This window comes from Bombina bombina, chromosome 1 (genome assembly GCF_027579735.1).
Source record: "Bombina bombina isolate aBomBom1 chromosome 1, aBomBom1.pri, whole genome shotgun sequence".
Classification (NCBI taxonomy): domain Eukaryota; kingdom Metazoa; phylum Chordata; class Amphibia; order Anura; family Bombinatoridae; genus Bombina; species Bombina bombina.
Genome location: NC_069499.1, coordinates 1,019,871,579 through 1,019,896,158, shown reverse-complemented (window position 1 = coordinate 1,019,896,158; position 24,580 = coordinate 1,019,871,579). Strand labels below are relative to the sequence as shown.

The 24,580-nt window shown below is 36.5% G+C and overlaps 1 protein-coding gene and 1 long non-coding RNA gene across 2 annotated transcripts in view; one reads left to right on the top strand and one right to left on the bottom strand.

Moving 5' to 3' along the window:
- The window catches only part of L3MBTL1 (L3MBTL histone methyl-lysine binding protein 1), a 193,583-nt gene that overhangs the window by 59,666 nt on the left and 109,337 nt on the right, over nt 1–24,580 (top strand). The window contains exons 3-9 of the mRNA XM_053715834.1: nt 3,657–3,779; nt 3,858–3,988; nt 4,561–4,648; nt 9,366–9,457; nt 10,371–10,475; nt 14,804–14,939; nt 15,205–15,296. Coding sequence (XP_053571809.1) covers nt 3,657–3,779; nt 3,858–3,988; nt 4,561–4,648; nt 9,366–9,457; nt 10,371–10,475; nt 14,804–14,939; nt 15,205–15,296 — 767 coding nt within the window. The remainder of the gene's footprint in view (nt 1–3,656; nt 3,780–3,857; nt 3,989–4,560; nt 4,649–9,365; nt 9,458–10,370; nt 10,476–14,803; nt 14,940–15,204; nt 15,297–24,580) is intronic.
- LOC128661618 (uncharacterized) overlaps nt 1–24,580 on the bottom strand; it is a 69,452-nt gene that overhangs the window by 34,284 nt on the left and 10,588 nt on the right. The window contains exon 2 of the long non-coding RNA XR_008402617.1: nt 9,327–9,445. This is a non-coding gene — a long non-coding RNA (uncharacterized LOC128661618). The remainder of the gene's footprint in view (nt 1–9,326; nt 9,446–24,580) is intronic.

The following is a 24,580-nucleotide window of genomic DNA, read 5'->3' as shown; positions in this document are numbered from 1 at the left end:
TATATAAAATATAGCAAAGTTATGCAGTATCTGCACTCTCACCAACTCTCCACAACTGCCAGGGTGCTCTCAGGAGTATGTAGTAGGTAATTGATTCAAAGCACTCTCTGGACTTCAGATAATAAAGGAAACATTTATTATGATAGTGACGTTTCGGGACCAAACCTGTCCCTTCCTCTGACAGTCAAACAATGCAAAAATCAAACTTAAATAGGCCATTCAGACCCTCCCCTGTATTGCTACCAATCACAGGTAAGCGAGTGCAAAAGTGAATACCACACCAAAATAAGGTGTGGACAAGTGATAGTGTATTATGTGTATTTATAAAGGTGTAAAACATATATAAAGCTAAAAAATCATCATTAGTGTAATCCTCATATACCCAAGTGAGCTTTGATCATGATAATTAAATTACAAAAACTTATTAGTGTAAACTAACATAATGCATGTTAAGGATTCACCCCTCCTTCAGAGTGCTCAAAATGGACTCTACCACTATTCAGTGGATCCTCCCCTATTCATTGATAGGTTTTAATCCACAGTCACAATACTATTATATAATATGACTACCAAGATCATCAAAACATTAAACCAAGCTATTTCCTATTGCTGTAACTTCACAGCACCTTATAGATGGGGTGTTAATAATCATTAACACTAAAAGATTTATATAAACCATGCGATGAAATCGCAACTCAATGCTGCTATCACCATAACAAATATTGACACACCCCTCCTGTTCTCATAGGTCAAGCATACACACCCCTTCTCTACTTCCTTATGTGTTGGAAAATAGATTAACGAAAGCTAGCAGATCCTTACTAGATTTAGTGGCCAAAAACATTAGGAGCGCTTCTGTCATTAGGTGTTACTTAACCGCATATAATTATAGCAGCATACACTGTGCGATCAGATCGCAGCTAAGGGTTATCGTCATCATATCATCTGTGAACACACCCCTCCTGCTCTCATAGGTCAGAAGTACATACCATCTCACCATTTCCATACGATTTAGAAAATAAACGTATTTTCACTAAATTAGTAACTGATACATTGGAAGCACATCTCCCATAGGGTGTTTCACAACCACATTATATATTTATAATAGTATAAGCCGTGCGCTAAACTCACAGCTGAGGGGAACTGTCATCCTGATATCTGTAACCACACCCCTCCATTTCTCATAGGTCAACCGTAACCACCGCTTTTCATCACAAGCATAAGCTGGAATGTAAATAAATAAAAACAACCAAACACTCCATTAATCAATCGCCTAGGCTATTAACCTGGATCCAAATCCTAAGTGCTAATGTAACATGCGTTATAGTCATACTGAGCGATCATCGTTATAATATGTGTAACCATAGTGTAAGGTATGTGTAATGTGCTATAATTATATGCGGTTAAGTAACACCTAATGACAGAAGCGCTCCTAATGTTTTTGGCCACTAAATCTAGTAAGGATCTGCTAGCTTTCGTTAATCTATTTTCCAACACATAAGGAAGTAGAGAAGGGGTGTGTATGCTTGACCTATGAGAACAGGAGGGGTGTGTCAATATTTGTTATGGTGATAGCAGCATTGAGTTGCGATTTCATCGCATGGTTTATATAAATCTTTTAGTGTTAATGATTATTAACACCCCATCTATAAGGTGCTGTGAAGTTACAGCAATAGGAAATAGCTTGGTTTAATGTTTTGATGATCTTGGTAGTCATATTATATAATAGTATTGTGACTGTGGATTAAAACCTATCAATGAATAGGGGAGGATCCACTGAATAGTGGTAGAGTCCATTTTGAGCACTCTGAAGGAGGGGTGAATCCTTAACATGCATTATGTTAGTTTACACTAATAAGTTTTTGTAATTTAATTATCATGATCAAAGCTCACTTGGATATATGAGGATTACACTAATGATGATTTTTTAGCTTTATATATGTTTTACACCTTTATAAATACACATAATACACTATCACTTGTCCACACCTTATTTTGGTGTGGTCTTCACTTTTGCACACGCTTACCTGTGATTGGTAGCAATACAGGGGAGGGTCTGAATGGCCTATTTAAGTTGGATTTTTGCATTGTTTGACTGTCAGAGGAAGGGACAGGTTTGGTCCCGAAACGTCACTATCATAATAAATGTTGCCTTTATTATCTGAAGTCCAGAGAGTGCTTTGAATCAATTACCTACTATATATATATATATATATATATATATATATATATATATATATAACTCTGCAATACACTTTTTAATTATTTATTTTGTCCTCTTTTCCTGTAATTCCATTCAGAAATTGTGAGCTTTTCAGTTCTTGCTAGAAATGGAAGTGCAGAACACTGTTGTATTCCACTTAGTCATTGGCTGCACTCTCTAGTGACCTATTTATAACTGTCCTTATTTGGCTACAGCAGAGAAAGAAACTTAAAGGGCCATAATACCCAAATGTTTAAACACTTGAAAGTGATGCAGCATAGCTGTAAAAAGCTGATTAGAAAATATCTCCTGAACATCTCTATGTAAAAAAGAAAGATATTTTACCTCAAAAGTTCCTCAGTAGCCACCTCCCATTGTAAAGGATTTCTAAGCAGCATTTTAGTGTGTTTGTCCTGGGACATCTGAAGGGACTAGCATCGTGCACTCTCATATTATTTCACCAATCAGGTAAAGGAAGCTTACTATGAAATCTCATGAGAGTTAAGTCAAATCTCATGAGATCACAGTAAGAGTTCATGACCTCAGCACTGCTGATGCTGATTGGCTGCTGTTCATTTCTTCATTTTTTTAAATTTGTTTACCTGCAGCTGGGAGCAGCTGAGTATAACTTTTTACACAGAACTTACTCTGCTGAGCTGAGGAGATTGTGAGGTAAATATCTTCTTTTTTTACATAGAGATACTCAGGTGATATTTTCCTGTCAGCTTTTTACAGTTATACTGCATCAGTTTCAAGTGATTTAGCATATGAGTATTATGTCCCTTTAAGCTACAACATGGGATTACCCATTGCTTTATAGACACTTATTTTGTCAATATTAAAATAGCTAATGGAACTAAAAAATACATCTTCATGTTATTCTCAGACTGATCTTTTCTTTTAATGCATCATTCTATCTAGCATTTGTTTAGTGTTTAATTTCCCTTTAATTAATTAAAATAAATATCTTGAGAAGAACACATGTATTCTCTAATTAGATATCATAGAAAACACCTTTTTTTCTCACATTATAAACCACCTATTCAAAAAAGTTTTGTTTTTAAAATTCTATCTTGTAAACTCATATTGTAATATTAAAATATAATGTGATATTATTGCAATTTGTATAAATGTAAGATTTTAACATCTCTATAAATTGTTGCTTTTACCATTGTCTTTGTTCTGGGTAACACATTGGAAATTTGAAAATGGCACTTCTTTTTACGTTCAGGACAACTGGCCTCTTTGAGGTTTACAGCAGTTAGTGTGTACCTAGCACTTCCCAGCCTTCACGGCTAACAGCAGTGTTTGAAACCAAAATTGGTGCGTGCTAGTTGTGTGTATTGGGGTTCTGTGCACATTCAGCTGCGTGGCAGTGAGATATAAGTGTTAGCTGTGTGTTTGAGAGATACCAGGGTAAAATTGGGCTCATGGCATATGTGTCTCTTGGCAGATCCAGAGGGGATGGACAATGCCTCTTCTGACCCGTCCATGTGTCTCTGTGACACTTGTGGCTGCAGGCACAGAGTGGGGCAAATGTGTGAAACTTGCAAAGAGATCTGCCACTACAGAGAGAGGTGAGGCTGAGTCAGGTGTCACTGGGATGGGGATCAAAAGGGAGTGGGTCAGTGTCACCCTCTCCCTGGTTTCTGGGGTGTCCATGGCAGGTCACTGGTCCTGGAGACTTCACCAGAATTTTGGACACACAGTGAAACCCTAAAACCTGTCAAGAAACGCAGGCCCAAAGAGTATCAAAGTCTAGAGGAGTCAGAAGGCGAATTAACGGTAAGATCAGCACTATTCAGGTGCAAACAGCATCCCTTGTTACTTGTTCTTTTTTGCTTCAGAGCATAATGTTAATGTAATCTTCTGGATGTAGTATGACAAGTTGTAGTGAGAAATGTTACAGAGGGCAATGTGGTTTAATATGGTGCTCAGCACAACCTTACATTAAGTGCCATGGGTGAAGAGTTTAGTGATGTCAAAAGGTTGGGAGCGTCATTGTGGACACACATTGCAAAGCGCATTATGGATATAGGCTATTTATGATATGCAGGATGGGAAAATTTAGGCTCTAATGCTGGTATAGCAATTAATGCAGGTATCAGTGCTTTAAATGCATAAGGATAGAGTGCTTGTAAATGAGGCATAGTAAGATACACTGATGATGGATCCAGTGTTGCAGGGTACATCACTGGTAAATCCTGCTATGTTACCAAGTACAGGGTTGATGTATTTATGGTGTAATGTAATTGTATGGGGTGGTTCCGGGGGATAAGTTTTGCAAGATGCATTGATGATTAAGATCTGTTGACAATACTCTAGACGTGCATCTGAAAAGTGTTTTTGCTCAGGAGAAGAGAGAACAGAAGATAACAGGAGACCATGAAGAATCCAGTGTGGGCCATCAAGAGATGGAGGAGTGGAACCAGAGAGACATCCAGGGTAAATTCCTTTAGCACTTTAGATTTCCATCCTTTAGACTAATGCTTTTTCTCAGTGATCCTCTCTCTTTCAAGAAATGTTTGTGTGGAGTGCTAGCTGTTGCACACAAGCAATATATATTTGCGGCTTTTTGTGCACATCAGAAATAGTGCATTTATTACAAGTTGTAAACACGATCGCAAGAGCCCAAATGTATTTTACGCATGTCGGTTTAGTGTGATTAAAGATACTGTAAACAATTCTAAATAATCTGTAGAATATATATATATATATATATATATATATATATATATATATAGATACATACATACATACATATTTTTATTAATTTTTAACAGTATTTATAATAATTTTTAATAAGAATTATTATTTTTAATATTTAGGTGTAATATTTAAAAAAACGCGCTTTGAGATTAGCAATTCCTCATGTGCGCTAACCCGCCACTGTGTTACACCTAAAGTGCAAAACACTAATCTTTTAATGTATATTTTACATCTCTTTGTTCTTCAAATAGAAAACAATGATATTGTTATTATTAAATTTATATTTCTATATATATGTGATAATGTTAATGTAAAATATATATCTACAGAAATAGATATACAGGTATATATATATATATAAATTTATACTTACAATAAAAATAACATTGTTCTGTAAGTAAAGAACATTGGAATGTATAATGTAAATAATAAAAACTCTTGCCAGGATAGGGCGTGAGCGATAGGTGTTAGTTTTTTTTTTCTGTGCTCTCCTTTGACTTCTATGGGGAGAATATGTTAACGTGGATCGCAATATCGCCGGAAGTTAGCATGCGTCGGTTTTTGCTTGCACACAAACTTTTTATTTTCAACTTGTAATACGAGTACAACCCAACATATGCGAAAAGTTATCAAGCAAAGTTAACGCTCAAGTGGGAGCGCCAAATAGCGCACCACTTGTAATCTAGCCCTTTGTGTGATTAAGTGGCTGATCAAAATCAGCTTCTTGTGATTTTTTTTTTTTTTTTTAAATGCCAATAAATTCTATGATGTAAATAAATAATTAAATAAGCTTTCTAAAGGATTGTGACCAACCTCTCAAATAGGTTTAGCACTGCCTTGTCTTGTGAAAATTATTCCTTCCTCTTCAACCATTTCATATCAAATCGGCTTCATACAGTATATATTCCTTATAATTGTTGTTAATATGTTTCTTCAAGACACACATAAATAAACAAATTCCTGCTAGATACAGACAGTTATGTGATAAACCCTCTCTAACAAACATAGGGCAAGATTACAAGTAGCGTGTTGTGAGTTTTCCGTGCACAATGTGGTCTATTCGCAATCAATTTCCATTGTGCAGGTATTAAAAGTCTTGAAAAATCGCAATTGTGCGCAGGCATTCGCCTTTTACGCCAAAAATAGCAGAAAACAGCAGCACCTTCTTAATGCAGAAAAGATTTCTTTATTGATGGGACATCATAGCAGAAAAAAGATACAACGTTTCGGTCACAAACTGACCTTAATCATGTTCTAGACAATATCATCTCTGTACACACTTTATACCCTTAACATCTTTTCTGTATAAAGTGTGTACAGAGATGATATTGTCTAGAACATGATTAAGGTCAGTTTGTGACTGAAACGTTGTATCTTTTTTCTGCTATGATGTCTCATAGCAGAAGAAGGTGCTGCTGTTTTCTGCTATTTTTGGACTATACTGGGGACTATTGCAGGGTCCCTACAGCTTGCATCTACTTGCTTGGGTACAAGTGCTGGGCCTGTATACTGAATGTTATTCGCCTTTTACGCACCAATCCTTGCCGCACTCAAAGACATGTAGTTAACAGTTTTGCGCAACAAAAAAGTTTCACAAAACACTTAAAAAATGCATTACAAAGTACAGTTACACTAATATTAACACTGTCTATTAAAAATTATTTAACAAATATTGCACACAAAAGTTATAAGGGCTCAAAGATACAAGATTTTGGGTTTGAGGAAAAAAAAACAGACAGAGGGATTTTACATTGACATACATACACATACATAGAGAAACATGGATTTATATGTATAGAGATATGTTTAAAGGGATACTGAACCCAAATTTTTTCTTTCTGGATTCAGATAGAGCATGCAATTTTAAGCGACTTTCTAATTTACTCCTATTATCTATTTTTCTTTGTTCTCTTGCTATCTTTATTTAAAAAATAAGGTATCTAAGCTTTTTTGTTCAGAACTCTGGACAGCACTTTTTTATTGGTGGATGAATTTATCCACCAATCAGCAAGGACAACCCAGGTTGTTCACCAAAAATGGGCCGGCATCTAAACTTACATTCTTGCATTTCAAATAAAGATACCAAGAGAATGAAGAAAATTTGAAAATAGCAGTAAATTAGAAAGTTGCTTAAAACGTCATGCTCTATCTGAATCACAAAAGAAAAAATTTGGGTTCAGTGTCCCTTTAACTATGGAGATAATGAAAATATTTCACATTAAAATCTTATGCACATTAAACAAAATCTCAGATGTATTTTCGAAGCGATTTTCACATATAGATCTCGAGATATCTAGACATATATATATTTATATACATATCTCGAAATAAATAGATATATAAGTTCAAAAATCACATATATAGAGAAATATTTATTTAGAATTAAATAGAACATATTCCTTTGTGAAAACATTTCGTTCGCAATATGAAATATTCAAATTTTCATGTACACTTTTCGAGGAGAATACGTCATGGGCTTTGCACAACAGATTAGGGTTTTTGTGTTTTTTTCTATTTGTCTTCTCCATTGACTTCTATGGGAATACGTGAACGTGCACGCAATTTCGCAGTTTGCATTACGCGGCTTACTGCGCGCACAAAATAAGTTATTTATTAACTTGTAATAGCTGCACAACCCCAAATACAATCACGCACGCTGAGTTTTCACAAATGATTTGCCCCGCGACTTGTAATCTTGCCCATAGAGAGCAATGATTACACACTTCCTGCCATACAGTAGTGATTAAATCCTCTGTTAGTCACAGATAACAGTGAAAAATTCTAACTGCCAGACAAATATGGAGTAGTGATTAAGCACTTTTTACCAGACATAGGCCCTGATGATCGAAAGTGCCACGAGGCGGTGAGATATTCACGTACTGTTGCAATTTAGAGAAAGCTGGCAGAATATTCAAATGTACTGTTTAAAGACAGCATCACCGAGTAGGTGGCTATGCTGCTCTGATACCGGCAATATATTCAAAGTATCATTGTCACCTACATCGAAGGTGTAATGTAAATAATACCTCAAAACAGTACTGTATAACAATAGAGTTGACATGTGTCAACAGAATCTCAACCCCTGTTCTTACACTACAATAATGAATTAAACATATTAATAATACAACATATATATATTGCACACAACTGTGATTTACCTATTTTCTGCCAGAGACATATAAAGTAGTGATTAACCTCATCTCCTGTCAGAAGCAGAGAGTATTAATAAACTTTTTCCTGCCAACCATACAGAAGACAATTACTTTCTGTGAGACATATCGACATTAGTGATTAGTTCCTTCACATGACAGCAAATGTGTAATGGGAGAGACAAGATGGACTCCTGCTGACATAACACCAATTCCAGGAGTATATTGACATGGAAACCTGTAGGTCCATTTTTCCATGGTACAGTATATGCCAAAATAAGTCACAAGGTTTGGGATTGCTTAGCAACTGCCAATACCCCTTTACAACACTCACTGTGTTGCTTAAGTACCTCATTGGCTACAGTGAAACTATTTTATGAAAAAGAACTCTAATCTGGCCGTGCAGAAAACTGAATAAAACATACTAAACTTCATGTAAAAAAATGTTTTAATAAAGTTTAAAACGTATTTTATATGTATAGTAGATAATTATTTCATTATATTTAACTAGTCCTAAAGCCCGTTCACACGGGCCATTTTTTGCAGTACAGCGGTCCCACCCCTTGCGCTCTCTCCCTCCCCTTCTCTTTTGCTCTCTCTCTCGCCCCCTCTCTTTTGCGCTCTCTCCCCCTCTCTTTTGAGCTCTCTCCCCCCTCTCTTTTGCGCTCTCTCTCTCTCCCCCTCTCTTTTGCGCTCTCTCTCTCCCCCTCTCTTTTGCGCTCTCTCCCCCCTCTCTTTTGTGCTCTCCCCCTCTCTTTTGCTCTCTCTCTCCCCTCTCTTTTGCTCTCTCTCTCCATCCCTCTCTTTTTTTCTCTCTCTCTCTCTCTCTCTCTCTCTCTCTCTCTCTCTCTCTCCATCCCTCTTTTTTGCTCTCTCTCTCTCCCCCCTCTCTCTCTCCCCCCCTCTCTCTCTCCCCCCTCTTTCTACCTCCCCCCTCTCTCTCCCTCCCCCCCCTCTCTCCCTCCCCCCCCTCTCTCTCCCTCCCCCCCCCTCTCTCTCTCTCTTCCCCCTCTCTCTCTCTCCTCCCTCTCTCTCCCCCTCTCTTTTGCTCTCTCTCCGCTCTCTTTTTCCCCCTCTCTTGTGATATCTATTGTTAACTTTACTGTAGTTTCCCATTTCAGGGCCTTACACATTCCCACCAAAACACAGCAGTTCAATTGTCAGGAAAATGGCAGTTTTCATAAATAAGCAGTGGGAATAGCCTTTTTGAAAGATTAAGAAAAAACGGTGTCCATTTCCTTTTTACTACTGTACTATTTATTTACCTTAAATATGGTCCCTTTAAGTTTTGCCGTTTTGATAAGTTTCAGGTGATGAGCTAGTAGATTCCTGGACTTGGACTTCACATATAGAAGAACAGAAATGTATGGCTGCTCCACTTAATCTGTTTAGAGAAGTGAGTATAAATGGTTAAAGGTTACAGGAACATAAAAGTAAAAAAAGAAAATGCTCTAATGTATTAACGTGTTTGCATTTAAGAATGTGTTTAATATCTGCAAAATGGTTAACACATGGTTAAAGTCAACTCCAGAGCAGCTGAACTCATCTGTTGAGATAATGAGAAGAGTTATATGTGTGTAACCACCAATCACCTGCTAGTTGATCCTAAACTCACCTATGTATAATTTTCAACAAATGATTCCAAGAGAACAAAGAACATTTGATAAAAAAAAATATCTTAAAGGGACAGTCAACATTTCTGTTAACATTATTTGGGATAGAAATATAAGAACCGAAGATCCGCCTGCACTATACCCCTTCTGCCATGCCGCCTTGCTTCTGTAGTAATCACTTTCGCTAACTTGTCTAAAACCGGGTAAATATGGCAGCCGGACTCCCCCCACGGTTACGTAGCTGCCTTCTTCTTCAAATGATGATCAAATCAGAATCCAGTCCTCGGACAGAAATTGCAAGCACGTGCAATTTCTGTCCGAGGACTGGATTCTAATTTGATGATCATTTGAAGAAGAAGGCAGCTACGTAACGGTGGGGGGAGTCCAGCTACCATATTTACCCGGTATTAGACAAGTTAGCGAAAGTGATTACTACAGAAGCAAGGCGGCATGGCAGAAGGGGTATAGTGCAGGCGGATCTTCGGTTCTTATATTTTTATCTCAAATAATGTTAACGGAAGTGTTGACTGTCCCTTTAACACTGCATACTTGCTTACGATTTGAAATATAAAAGTGTAATTTTGAATTTAATGTCGCTTTAATTCTGTTTCTGCCTACTCTGTGTATGAACTGTAGCAGAAATGTTGCCACTATTTACTGTAAATTGTTCATTTGAAATGTATCTCTAACCTACAGTGGCAGTTGGGGACACATCATAAGAACTTGTTTAAAGTAGGAATGAAGCTTGAAGGGACAGATCCTCATCATCCTTCAATGTATTTTATACTGACAGTTTCTGAGGTAAGATCAGAAGGTAGCAGAGGCACAAAGTATATTCTTGTCTAATGTTTCTGTACTGAGAAAAAAAAAAAGGACAATTTTGTTTTTATGTTTGTGAGGATGCCTCTGGCCACCAAGAAAGCAGTGGGAGTTCTCCTTGCCAGCCAATGAGCCGTAAGGCCCACTTCTACTTAAACACTCCCACTTGCTGCTATCTTCAAAAATAAAATAAACAGATTTAACCTTTTTTAATGAAAAAACATTTTGTTTATATGCATGAAATAAATGTTTAGAGTTTAGTGCCCCTTTAACATTGGGCCATAATACAACTTCTTTTCACCCAGGAATGTCTTAAATAGCCATTTTCATAGTGAATGGATTTAATCACAGCTTAATGTGAATGTAAATTTTGATGCTAAAGTGCCCCGTTTTTAAAAATTCGATTAAAAACAGGGGCACTTTAATTCATCAAAATTTGCATTTCACTTGTGTTGTGAAAAAATACTTACCTTTTCTAAAATGAGGAATCCGACTTCCTCCAATCACGGCTTCGAATCAGACACTGATTCCCCCGGGGGGAGGGTGGGGGAGCCGTGATTGGAGGATGACCCATCCATAATTTTTTATGTCAGAAATGGCTTTGCGACGACCGGGAGAAGCTGGAGCAGCTGTCAAGTTTAAAAGGTAAGTATTTTTTAACAACAAGTGAAATGTAAATTTTGATGAATTAAAGTGCCCCTGTTTTTAATCGAATTTTTAAAAACTGGGCACTTTAGCATCAAAATTTACATTCACTTTAATATGCACATACTATATATAACATAGCCAAAAATGAAACAATTGAATTGTTCTTGAGTTTTTGTAAACAATGTATACATTTGTGTTGATGTGTCACGTTGCCATTAGTTTATTGAGGATTATTTCCGTCTAGTATGCTGCAAACAGAGCAACAATGCTGTTCCAGGACTCTTACTGCAGTTTTTAGAAAATGAAGATATTCTCATACTTATCAATTAAGTCTATACTGAGGGCATCAGTTTAGTAGAGAATTGGAATCCCTGCATTTATTATAAGGGAAATGGTTACGTTTATAAGTTAAACGGGAATCTATTTAAAGGAATATGCACATCCCACAGCAGAGTTATGATTTTGTATGCTGAAATTCCTTAGGCATTCATCAGCTTGATGGTCAATGTATCTCATCCATCCCACCCATACTTAAAGAACTAAGACTAGCTCAAAATATAACACTTTTCCTTCTACCATTCTATCCTCTCAACCATACCACTCATGTAAGCATAAGGTAGTCTACCACTCATGTAAGCATAAGGTAGTCTACCACTCATGTAAGCATAAGGTAGTCTACCACTCATGTAAGCATAAGGTAGTCTACCACTCATGTAAGCATAAGGTAGTCTACCACTCATGTAAGCATAAGGTAGTCTACCACTCATGTAAGCATAAGGTAGTCTACCACTCATGTAAGCATAAGGTAGTCTACCACTCATGTAAGCTCCATGGATGGTCACAAAAACTAAAAATGTCTCAACCATAAAAATATACATTTAAACTCTAGCTCTAAAATAGGTTTTTTAATTAAACACCTTGGGGTAGATTTATAGCGAATCATGTCCGCTTGACATCGCTAAATGCAGACAGCATACGCTATTGGCATTTATCATTGCACAAGCATTTCTATTGAAATGCTTGTGCAATGCCGCACCCTACTCACTGGCCTCTAGCAGGGGCTGTAAGTCATCCCGATCGGATCGGGATGATGACGGGTTAAGGAGCAGCTTTCTTATGATCGCTGCTTCTTAACTTCCGTTTCAGGCCTCCGAAGTAGCATCCATTGCTTCATAAATGGAGCCCCTGGTATGAGGATCATATGGTTTGTTGATCGAAACAATAGATTGTGGTCCTTATAAAAAAGGTCTCAAGTGTGTATTGATTTATTTGTCTGAGGAAAAGGTGGCACTCTTTTCTTTCCTAAGCATTTTTGTGTTTAAATTTAGTGACTGGGAAGTAGGTATTCAGCATTTTTTTTATCAATTATGTGGTATCTAAAGTACTATTTTAGCACACATTGGAAAGATCTTCTCTTTCTAATTAAGGACTGTCCATTTTAAATACTCTTGTTTAAAGGAATACTGAATACAATATTTTTATTTCATGACTCAGATAGAGCATGCAATTTTAAGCAACTTTCTAATTTACTCCTATTAACAATTTTTCTTCATTATCTTGGTATCTTTATTTGAAAAAGCAGGAATGTAAGCTTACAAGCCGGCCTATTTTTGGTTCAAAACCCTGGGTAACACTAGATGATTGGTGGCTACATTTAGCCACCAATCATAAAGTGATACCCAGGTGCTGAAACAAAAATGGGCTGGCTCTTAAGTAGGGATGGGCGAATGTTTCGCAACATTCGAAAAACGGCACAAATTTTAACACGTTCGTTCGAATCGAATTTTGAATGTTTACATAACATTCTAACATTCGATTTTCGAATGTTCGGTTTCGAATTTTACGATTACATTCGAAAATATTCGAATTCGAAAAATTCGAATTTAGATTGTAATAGTATTTCTAATGCTTTTTCTTTAAATGTAATATTCGAATTATGCAATATTCGAATTCGAAAAATTCGAATTTAGATTGTAATAGTATTTCTAATGCTTTTTCTTTAAATGTAATATTCGAATTATGCAATACGTGTATTCGAATTCGAAAAATTCGAATTTAGATTGTAATAGTATTTCTAATGCTTTTTCTTTAAATGTAATATTCGAATTATGCAATACGTGTATTCGAATTCGAAAAATTCGAATTTAGATTGTAATAGTATTTCTAATGCTTTTTCTTTAAATGTAATATTCGAATTATGCAATATTCGAATTCGAAAAATTCGAATTTAGATTGTAATAGTATTTCTAATGCTTTTAAATGTAATATTCGAATTATACAATATTCGAATTCGAAAAATTTGAATTTATATTCGAATTCGAAAAATTTGAATTTATATTCGAATTCGAAAAATTCGAATTTCGAATGTAGACATTCGATATAATTATAAACATTCGAATTCGAAAGTGACATTCGAAAACTGTAAATAACATTCGATTTTCGCATTTTTAAGAATATTCGTTCTTATCGACATTCGAATTTAGAATTCGAATTTCGGTAATAACATTCGTTCTTCATTCGAAATTCGAAAATTTGCACATTCGCCCATCCCTACTCTTAAGCTTACATTCCTGCTTTTCAAATAAAGATGATAAGAGACCGAAGACAAAATGATAATAGGAGTACATTAGAAAGTTGCTTAAAACTGCATGCTCTATCTGAATCATGAAAGAAAAAATGTGGTTTCAGTATCCTTTTAAGAAATTGTGATGTTCACATAGACCACATGATATCTTTAGATTATCTCTTCTGTAACTTCAACAGGTGTATTTATTTCTTTTTGGCCAAGAGAGAAGCAAAGTTTGAGAGCTCTCTAACAAATATAATTTTTGCAGACCACATGATAAACAAATGGTAATTTAAACAAATGATGGGTATGCCTTTCTAGGTTGAAAGTGATTTCTTATAAATGTTTTTTATGTCAATCTCTAGGGTTTAGATGGGTAAAAGTCCTGTAATAGGCTCTCATTACAAGACATGTTGTCCATCCCACTGCAATGTAATTAGTGTCACAAACAGAAGGGTGCTAAATAATACAGAGCCTGTTTATTCCAAATGGGGATTAGTATAAGACATATTGAAGAGAGCTGTGAACCAAGAATCTGCCATTTTCATCAAACAATTGGTTGCATTATAATATAGAAGCTAAGGTAATTAAGGTTTCTGCAGTTATGTCTGTCTTACCACAAGATGGCAGTGGCACAGGCTAAACCAGAGAGATACAGATTAAAGGACCAGTCAACACAGTAGATTTGCATAATCAACAAATGCAAAATAACAAGACAATACAATAGCACTTAGTCTGAACTTCAAATGAGTAGTAGATTTTCTTTCTGACAATTTTAAAAGTTATGACTTTTTCCACTCCCCCTGTACCATGTGACAGCCAGCAGCCATTCACAAATGCATACACGTACCATGTGACAGCCATCAGCCATTCACAAACGCATACACACTTATTCTTGCACATGCTCAATAGGAGCTGGTGACTCAAAAAGTTTAAATATAAAAAGACTGTGCACATTTTGTTAATAGAAGTGAATTGGAAAGTTGTTTAAAATGGCATACTCTATCTGAATAATGAAAGTTTAATTTTGATTGTGTCCCTTTAAGCTAATGTAATCTGTCACACCCACTTTCTAGTTTCTACTTTCTACTCCTAGGTGTGTGGTTTTCGGATAAGGCTGCATTTTGATGGGTATTCCGAATGCCATGATTTTTGGGTGAATGCAGATTGTCCTGATATTCACCCTGCTGGCTGGTGTGAGAGGACTGGACACAAATTACAGCCTCCCAAAGGTAATAAGAAACTTAATTATTTAACAAAGGATATATAGACATGTGTATATTATATTTACCTTTTTTTATCATCTCTTCTTCTATCGTACTCTTTTGTAAATCACCATTTGATTTTCATCTTAATTTATTTTGTACTCTCTTATTTCTTTTTTTTATACTCTTATTATTATTATCTTTCCAATTTCACCCTCCCCCCCCCCCCCCCGCAATCTAAATATATACAGGAAAGTCTTTCCTATCTGTCAACTTTCTTATGTGCTTACAGGGTACAAAGAAGAAGAATTCATTTGGACAAACTACTTAAGGCAGACTAAGGCTCCTGTTGCCCCAAAGCATCTGTTTGCAACCCCCAGAACAGTGGGTCACTGTTATTTAATATACACACATGATTAATGAAAGCATATACAGATATGTATTTTCATATATTGAACTTACAAAGCTGTTCATCAGAATCCAGATAAATTATGATGTTCCCCTCCTACTGCTTCAGATCCACAAGTCAATTTCAGAAATTCTCACTAAAGGGAAATGAAATCTTAAAGGGACACTGAACCCAATTTTTTTCTTTCATGATTCAGATAGAGCATGCAAGGAACTTTCTAATTTACTCCTATTATCAATTTTCTTCATTCTCTTGCTCTCTTTATTTGAAAAGCAAGAATGTAACTTTAGAAGCCGGCCCATTTTTGGTTCACAACCTGGGCTGTCCTTGCTGATTGGACAGCACCAATGGTGTCCATGGTACTGAACCAAAAATTATCTGGCTCCTTAGCTTAGATGCCATATTTTTCAAATAAAGAAAGCAAGAGAACGAAGAAAAATTGATATTAGGAGTAAATTAGAAAGTTGCTTAAAAATGCATGCTCTGTCTGAATCATGAAAGAAAATAATTGGGTTCAGTGTCCCTTTTAAGATCAAAAAATGTTATGTGAGAAAAATATTACAAGTTTGACTTGTTATATTTTATGTTACTATATTATTTATATTGATCTCAGCAGTTGCCACCAATGTATTATATAATATGATTAATGGAATTATCTCAGCGGTGTATTGCAATAATATTAGTACAATTTATGGCTTATGAATATTAATAACAATAACAAAATTATCGTCCGCAATATCTCTAATTAATATAGTAGTATCTTATCAGTACACTCCAGTGAAATGTTATAAAATCTCTGTAGTGTATTCCAAAATAATACTATTGAGGTATCTAGAAATTAATGACAATAAAATTATTATTAAATATTAATATTTAATCCCAAGTTAAAATAGTTCCCTGGTGGCGGAGCCAATAGCTGAAGCGGCAGGACGTGTCCTTTCAGAGCTCCTGAATCAAAAGTCTAATACTGGGGATTAATTTATATATTTAGGTTTAAATTGGGTATGTCCTATGATACTCCCTGGAACACTGACAAGTCAAGACAGTGGCTTTGGGGAACACATTTTTAGCCTATGCTCTTCGGTAACACTGCATGGTGAGTGACCACACCATCTCAGAGACTAACTCCATTATACTTTAACGGATGAGTCGTCTTAGTTTAAATCAGATCCCTGCACCTTACGTCAACATATGAAGTTACCCTAAGGGGTCTGGAGGAATCTTCTGCTTACTTTAAGAAGAGGCAGCTGCCATTTTAAATGACTAATTTTCTTCATTGCACTTTCATTTACCCATTCTCTCTGGTGTGGCTTACAAGCTGTGGAGGGTAGGCTGCCGCATAAATACCCCCCCGGGAAACCAAGTTACTACTCAGTGAGATATAACTGCCATTCTTATTAAAGAAACTGTGGAGCAAGACCTAACATTGAACAACCTTCTGGCCTATGTAATCAGCGGAGCATTGCATATTCAGATCATCGTTGCTAAAATGGAAGCAGCAGCTATACTATTGCTCAATGAAGTAGAGGCAAGGCTCATTACCCATTTTACTGAGCTCCAAGAAGTGTTTACAGAAGAGTGGAACTCTCTAAGAGAGGCTTGTAGCTCCCTGATCTGTAAGCCGCGTTTTTTTAGTTGAGCATCTAAATACCTACCACTGATACAATATCGAGATTATAGAATTAACTGTCCGTCTACAGACTATGGATTAACATTACATCCTAGGTCTTTGCTAGAAGACGAGTTAGTATTATAAAGTTTTTATCTCACTAGAGGAGACCCTGCACCTCCAATTACGATATATTCTGGTATTACTATTTCTGCCGTTTAATCCTGATTTGTTATAATTATTTCCTGTGGTTTTAAATGTTTTGTCTTTCCATTATTTTAATGCCCCAAAAAAAGTTAATTTTTAATATATTTTTCCCTGGTACGTCTGCCACTTGCTGCTCAGTCAATTCTAATTCACAACAAGGGATTTTGAGTGTTGCTCATGTGTACATTTTTTGGTGGTCTTGTACCTCCTTTTGTTAAAATAGCCTACCACTTACCTTCTGATCGGGAGACTCCCGCAAAAACTCCTACCTATCAGACAGTTGTCGGTGAATTCCAGCAATACATCTCAGAGGAGAGAATTATATCCAGTCAGGTCGCGTTGTCTTCAATAGAGGAATTTGAGGCCCAGCGCAACTCCAGAAAACAGCTAATCGAATCAGAGATCGCAACTACCGTAATATATAATGGAGAGCACAGAGAGGATGTTTTGATTAGTGGATTGAATGCTTATCCTCTTGTGTCGTTTCTGGGCGATATTGTGGACATGGCAGCTACTTTCAACCCCTTGCTAAAGGTTAAGGAGACTGGTACTTGGCAGGATCTGGGTATTGGCGTTTTTGCCCTTTCAGGGACCCTGTTCCAGGGGACAGCAATCTCTGGCCCATCTGATTTGGGAGATAGAGGTGGGACGCTCTCAGACAAAACAAACTTACCACACATAAGTGAGACTCTTGTGCATGGCTTCATATTCCTGTCATTGCTTCTCTCATGAGTGGAAAGTAGGTGTGGGTTAGATTTCTCTAAATAATTAGTATTTATGTTAATAAATAACTCCACTATAGAATACTTATTGAATACCCACATTTTCCAGTATCCATAATTTATTTACCTAATGTAAATGAGCCCCGGCATCCCCCCCATCTTGTACAGGTTTTTCTGTTTATTTTCTTTCTTCTGAAGTTGTTTTCATACATGAGAGTCCCCTACCTGACACAGGATAAATTTCTATATATCCATAATTCACTACAATGGGTACTAAACATAGTAAGCTCTAATGTTACCTCATATACCCTAAGGTCTATCTACCTATATCAGGGAGTAGTGTCAATGTAACTACCCATTACTCAATGATACCTCCTCATCTACATGTGGCCCTTTTGTCAGCGGCCGAGACATTTGGGCCCATTATGCTTAGCTTTATCAGTTCTCATCCTAGCTATCATTCGGGAAACACTTTTCATATTATTTCATGCACACTTATAGTTTACCTCCACCTAGTTAACATAAGAGTCCTTAAATTCAGCATGACTTACTCACTTTCCCCTATTATATATAAGGTTCCCTGTTTGTTTCTTATGCTTCAAATTGAATCTATAGTGTCTTTCAAAGAGATTTTCAAAGCTTATTAAGTTAGTTTTTATCTATTATTAATAGGATTGTTCGAGCCTGACAGATGAAAGTTATTAATGGCTGCTATAGTTTTAAGCTACTCTCCACAGTTTCCTTGTTTATACACTAACCATACATTTGGTGGCTCTAATATATTATATTCTTACCAATAGTTTACCTAAGTTTAAAAAACAATGTTATGTTTCTATTTTTCTTGAGAGGAATACTATGTAAAAGTTAAAGCATAATATAGCAACCACTAGCAATAATCAGATGTTTTCACCAGTTATTTGCACATTGTGTTCTAGTGGAATGTTCCTCTATTGTTATTTTCACTTTGATAACAGATTATAAATTATGTGCCATGGTCCAAAAGTGACCGTATATCACTCTAGTTCTTCCACCTCCAGCAACTCAAGATATATTGCATAGGTTCCAGAGTAGCCCATATACTACTTGGGAGGTTTATAAAACAATATATCATTCTAGGTTACCTCCATCGATACTAGTTACTTTGTGTGGGTCCAAGAGTGGCCTACCAATAGCATAGGAGGTTTCTATAAATATATAAAAGGAGGTTTCAGTTGTACTTGTCTATCATTCCTTGGTTATTTGTCATTATATGAATATGTTTGTATTGTTGTACCTATATTGCTATACTTGGCAACTATATTCTCACCAAATAACGGCTATATATTAGCTTAGCCTAACTTCATTGATCTTAATCCCCACACATAGGCCTATATTTAACAAAGTCTGGCGGACCTGATCCGCCAGTGCGGATCAGGTCCGCCAGACCTCGCTGAATACGGAGAGCAATATGCTCTCCGTATTCGGCATTGCACCAGCAGCTCACAAGAGCTGCTGGTGCAACGCCACCCCCTACAGACTCGCGGCCAATCAGCCGCCAGCAGGGAGGTGTCAATTAACACGATCGTACTCAATCGGGTTGATTTCCTGCTCTGAGCAGGCGGACAGGTTATGGAGCAGTGGTCTTTGTGACCGCTGCTTCATAATTGCTGTTTCTGGTGAGCCTGCAGGCTCGCCAGAAACACGGGGCATCAAGCTCCATTCGGAGCTTGATAGATAGGCCCCTTAGACTCAAGAGTAGCCTATTGATACAATGGGAGGCTCATATACTTTTGTAAAAGGAAATGTTAGACAAATTTGTAATTTTTCCTCATTTGGTTTATTTGTAACTGATTTGTATATTTTCTCATTATGGTACAAAAATTGTTCTTGTACCTGTTTATATTGAATTGTGGCAAATTATATTTGTAATGTAATTTTTGCTAAAAACCTCAATAAAATAAAAAATAATACAAAAATTAAAAAAAATAGTTCCCTAAATTCTGATCAAGTAATTTTTTTTATAAACACAGTGACTATATTTATCCAGTAACAGGATATCACTCATGGACAGATATATATTGTTTGATGATTATAATATTAAAATATGAAGCAGCTATAGAAATATTTAGATTAATTAATATTCAATTAAATCGTTGGTAATCCTGGATATGGCCACAATAATATTATTATTGCTCAAAATGAGATTAAATATCAAATATCACAATTAAAATTTTACTAGAACAATTTATAATTAGCCAGTAGCATCAATCAATTCAACATATGGCTTATTTAGCAATGTTTGGATGGTAAATTTATTTGAATATCACAATAAAACCTTACCAAACCTAAATAAATCTAATAGAATTTCCAGGATAATATAATTCAACTATTTAGCCCTCAATAATTTTATATAACTTCATTTAATTAACCAGAGAGATTTATACTCTCTAAGCAAACTAATAGATTAATCAATACAGCAACAATATACACCCTGTTCCAAATTATTATGCAAATTCTATTTCAGTGTCACAAAGATTACATTTTTTTTTTCCGTTTAACTCATCGATGGCATTGTGTCTCAGGGCTCGTTTGATTACTGAAAACAATCTCAGACACCTGTGATAATTAGATTGCCAGGTGAGCCCAATTAAAGGAAAAACTACTAAAGGAGGGTGTTCCACATTATTAAGCAGAGCACCATTTTCAAGCAATATTGGGAAGAAAAATTATGTCTCTGCTGCCAAAAAGAGTGAAATAGTTCAATGCCTTGGACGAGGTATGAAAACATTAGACATTTCACGAAAACTTAAGCGTGATCATTGCACTATTAAGAGATTTGTGGCTGATTCAGAGCACAGATGGGTTCATGCAGATAAAGGCACATTGAGGAAGATTTCTGCCAGATCCATGCATCGGATCAAGAGAGCAGCTGCTAAAATACCATTACATAGCAGCAAACAGATATTTGAAGCTTCTGGTGCCTCTGGAGTCCCACGGATATCAAGGTGTAGAGTCCTCCAGAGTCTTGCAACTGTGCATAAACCTTCCATTTGGCCACCACTAACCAATGCTCACAAGCAGAAATGGCTGCATTGGGCAGAAAAATACATGAAGACTAATTTTCAAAGAGTCTTGTTCACTGATGAGTGCCGTGCAACCCTGGATGGTCCAGATGGATGGAGTAGTGGATGGTTGGTGGACGGCCACCCTGTTCCAACAAGGCTGCAACGTCAGCAAGGTGGTGGTGGAGTCAGGTTTTGGGCCGGAATCATGGGAAGAGAGCTGGTCAGCCCCTTTAGGTTCCCGAAGGTGTAAAGATAACCTCTGCAAAGTATGTGGAGTTCCTGACTGACCACTTCCTTCCCTGGTACAGAAGGAAGAACTATGCTTTCAGTAATAAAATCATCTTCATGCATGACAATGTACCATCTCATGCTGCAAAGAATACCTCAGCATCAATGGCTGCTATGGGGATAAAAGGAGAGAAAGTCATGGTGTGGCCTCCATCCTCCCCTGACCTAAATCCTATTGAGAACCTTTGGAGCATCCTCAAGCAAAAAATCTATTAGGGTGGGAGGCAGTTTACTTCCAAACAGCAGCTCTGGGAGGCTATTTTGACATCTTGCAAACAAATTCAAGCAGAAACTGTCCAAAAACTCACAAGTTCAATGGATGCAAGACTTGTGAAGCTGCTATCAAATAAGGGGTCCTATGATAAAATGTAACGTGACCTGTTAAAATGTTTAAAAAGTTAAAATGTTGTTCAAAGTTTGATTGAAATAACTTTTGATTTCAGTAAATATGCTGCAAACACAACAAATGACAATTTTCAGTTCTTTACAACCTATAAAGTGTTTTGAAACTTAGTGTGCGTAATAATTTGGTACAGTGCATTGTAAATTTTTTATTTTGAAAAAATAATACTGTTATCATTAGGAGGTTTGTTCAATAAAATTTGAATTGTACTCTTAATAGTTGATAACATGAGAATTATGCTGACTGTTGTTTACATCAATTATTTAGGTAAATGAGAAAGATATCATTGGCATAATAATTTGGAACAGGGTATATAATAATGTATATCACAGTAACTAAAAATTTACTTATGAACCTTAAATACAAAATTCTTTCCTTTCAATAGTAAATTCACTTAATGCTAGTATAACTATTATCTAGAATATCCTGGTCTATGCAATATAAAGTTATAAATATTAAGTACCTTTTAAATCACAGCTTCAGCTATACTATTGCTATAAAAAAGCTTAAGCTGTAGTACCTATTTATACGTTACCATTTAGCATATTTGAGAGTTCCAGCTTCAGAGTTCTCTCAAAGTCATATAAGGAGGTATCTACAATTTAGGAAATGAAGTGAGCCCAATATTTCTCTTTTCCAAAAAGAGGGTTCCAGCAGGGATTTGTCTTACAAAGACTGTGTCACACACTAGCGTCTCTGTAAGCACAAAGGCAGCGAAAAAGGAATGCAACAAGACAGCAAGCAGCAAAGGCTAGCAAACCACAAAGTTAGTAAGTCAGCAAGAAGAGTCTCTTCACTTCCACTGTGTGGAGATTATGACTCTAACATAGCTCCTCCTCCATTCTTAAATCATTCATAGGCCATTCACTTATTTGCATCTGGTAACTTGATTGTTTCATAATTAAAGGGACATGACACCTAAACATTTTCTTTCGTGATTCAGATAGAGCATGCAATTTTAAGCAACTTTCTAATTTACTCCTATTATCAATTTTTCTTTGTTCTCTTGCTATCTTTATTTGAAAAAGAAGGCATCTAAGCCAAGGAGAAAGACAATTTTTGGTTCAGTACTCTGGACAGCACTTGTTTATTGGTGGGTGAATTTATCCACCAATCAGCAAGAACAACCCAGGTTGTTCACAAAAAATAGGCCCGCTTCTAAACTTACATTCTTGCTTTTGAAATAAAGATACCAAGAAAATGAAGAAAATTTGATAATAGGAGGCCTATTTATCAAGCTGTCAACTATGCTGCATTCGCCGGCACCAATACGCTCACCTAAAATCGCGGCTGTGGACCTGAATACGATCTCCATATTTATCAAAAAAGCCGGCAAAAAGCAGTGCACCAAGTACGGGGCGATGAGCAGCGGATTGTTGTTAACTAGCAGTCATCGATCTCACTGCTATTCGGCTTTTTCCCAACTTTATTTATATCCTGTCACTAAACACCACCACTATACTAAAATGTTTAACCCCTATCCCGCCATTTCTGGACCCCGCCGCAACTAAATAAATGTATTAACCCTTATCCCGCCGCTCCCGGACCCCACCGCAACTAAATAAATGTATTAACCCCTATCCCGCCGCTCCCGGACCCCACCGCAACTAAATAAACGTATAAACCCCTAAACCCCTGGCCTCCCACATCACTACCACTTACTAAACCTATTAACCCCTAAACTGCCATCCCCCCATATCGCCATAAACTAAATTAAGCTATTAACCCCTAAACCTAACAACCCGCTAATTATACATTAAATATTAACTCATCCCTATCTTATAGAGAGATGGCTTGCATTTGGATGCTAAAGGAACAGAGTATCTGGGAGAGGAGTTTAAATACTTTATTAGAAATCATTTAAACTAATAAAGGGGGGTAGCATTAATATATCCACCTGCCCCCCACAGCATGCCAAAACTGTTAGTCCAAGTAACAATTCTAGAAATTCTAGTAGAAAAATTCTTCGTGCCATGAGCACAAATGCTCGCAGCTTAGGAAATAAATTACCTGAACTCATTTCAATAATGACTAGGGACAACTTGGATTTAGTAGCTATAACAGAAACATGGTACAATGATTTGCATGACTGGGACATAGTCATACCTGGATACAGGTTATTTAAAAAGAACAGAGTAGGAAAGAAAGGTGGAGGAGTTGCTTTGTATGTAAATGAAAATATAAAGGTTACTGAAATTGTAGGAACAAATGATGAGGTGGAAAGTATTTGGGTGACTTTGGAAATTGGAGATAAAAATGTTTTTAGAATAGGGGTTGTATATAGGCCTCCATTGCAGGATGAAAAACTGGACAATCTGTTATTAGATGAAATAACCAAAATGACCATGAAGGGTAAGGTTATAGTACTGGGGGACTTTAATTTGCCAGATATAGACTGGAAGATTCCTTCTGCTAGATCGGCTAGAAGCAGGTATATTCTTGAATCTCTGCTAGGGGAATCACTTGAACAATTAGTCAAGGAACCAACTCGTAAGGAAGCTATATTAGATCTAATACTTACAAACAGTGATACAGTTTCAGATGTGTCTGTAGGTGAGAACTTAGGATCCAGTGATCATCAATCTGTTTGGTTTAGTATTCATGTTCAGGAACTGTCCACCCAGACTAAAACAAAAGTTTTAGACTTTAGGACGGCAGATTTTTCATTAATGGGAGAATACCTAAAGAACTATTTAAAGGGGAAAACTCTTATTACAGGGGTTCAAGAACAGTGGGAATTTGTGAAAGGTGCCATTTTAGATGCAACCGCACACTGTATTAGACATGTCTGTAAAAGTAAAAGAAAGCGGAAACCAATTTGGTTTTCCAAAGAAGTAGCACATGCTGTAAAGACAAAAAAGATAGCTTATAAAAATTACAGACACACACAAGCAGATGATGATATGAAAATATGGAGACTCCAACAAAAAAAGACTAAGCAGTTAATTAGGAAGGTTAAAGCTCATGCAGAAGAGAAGATAGCACA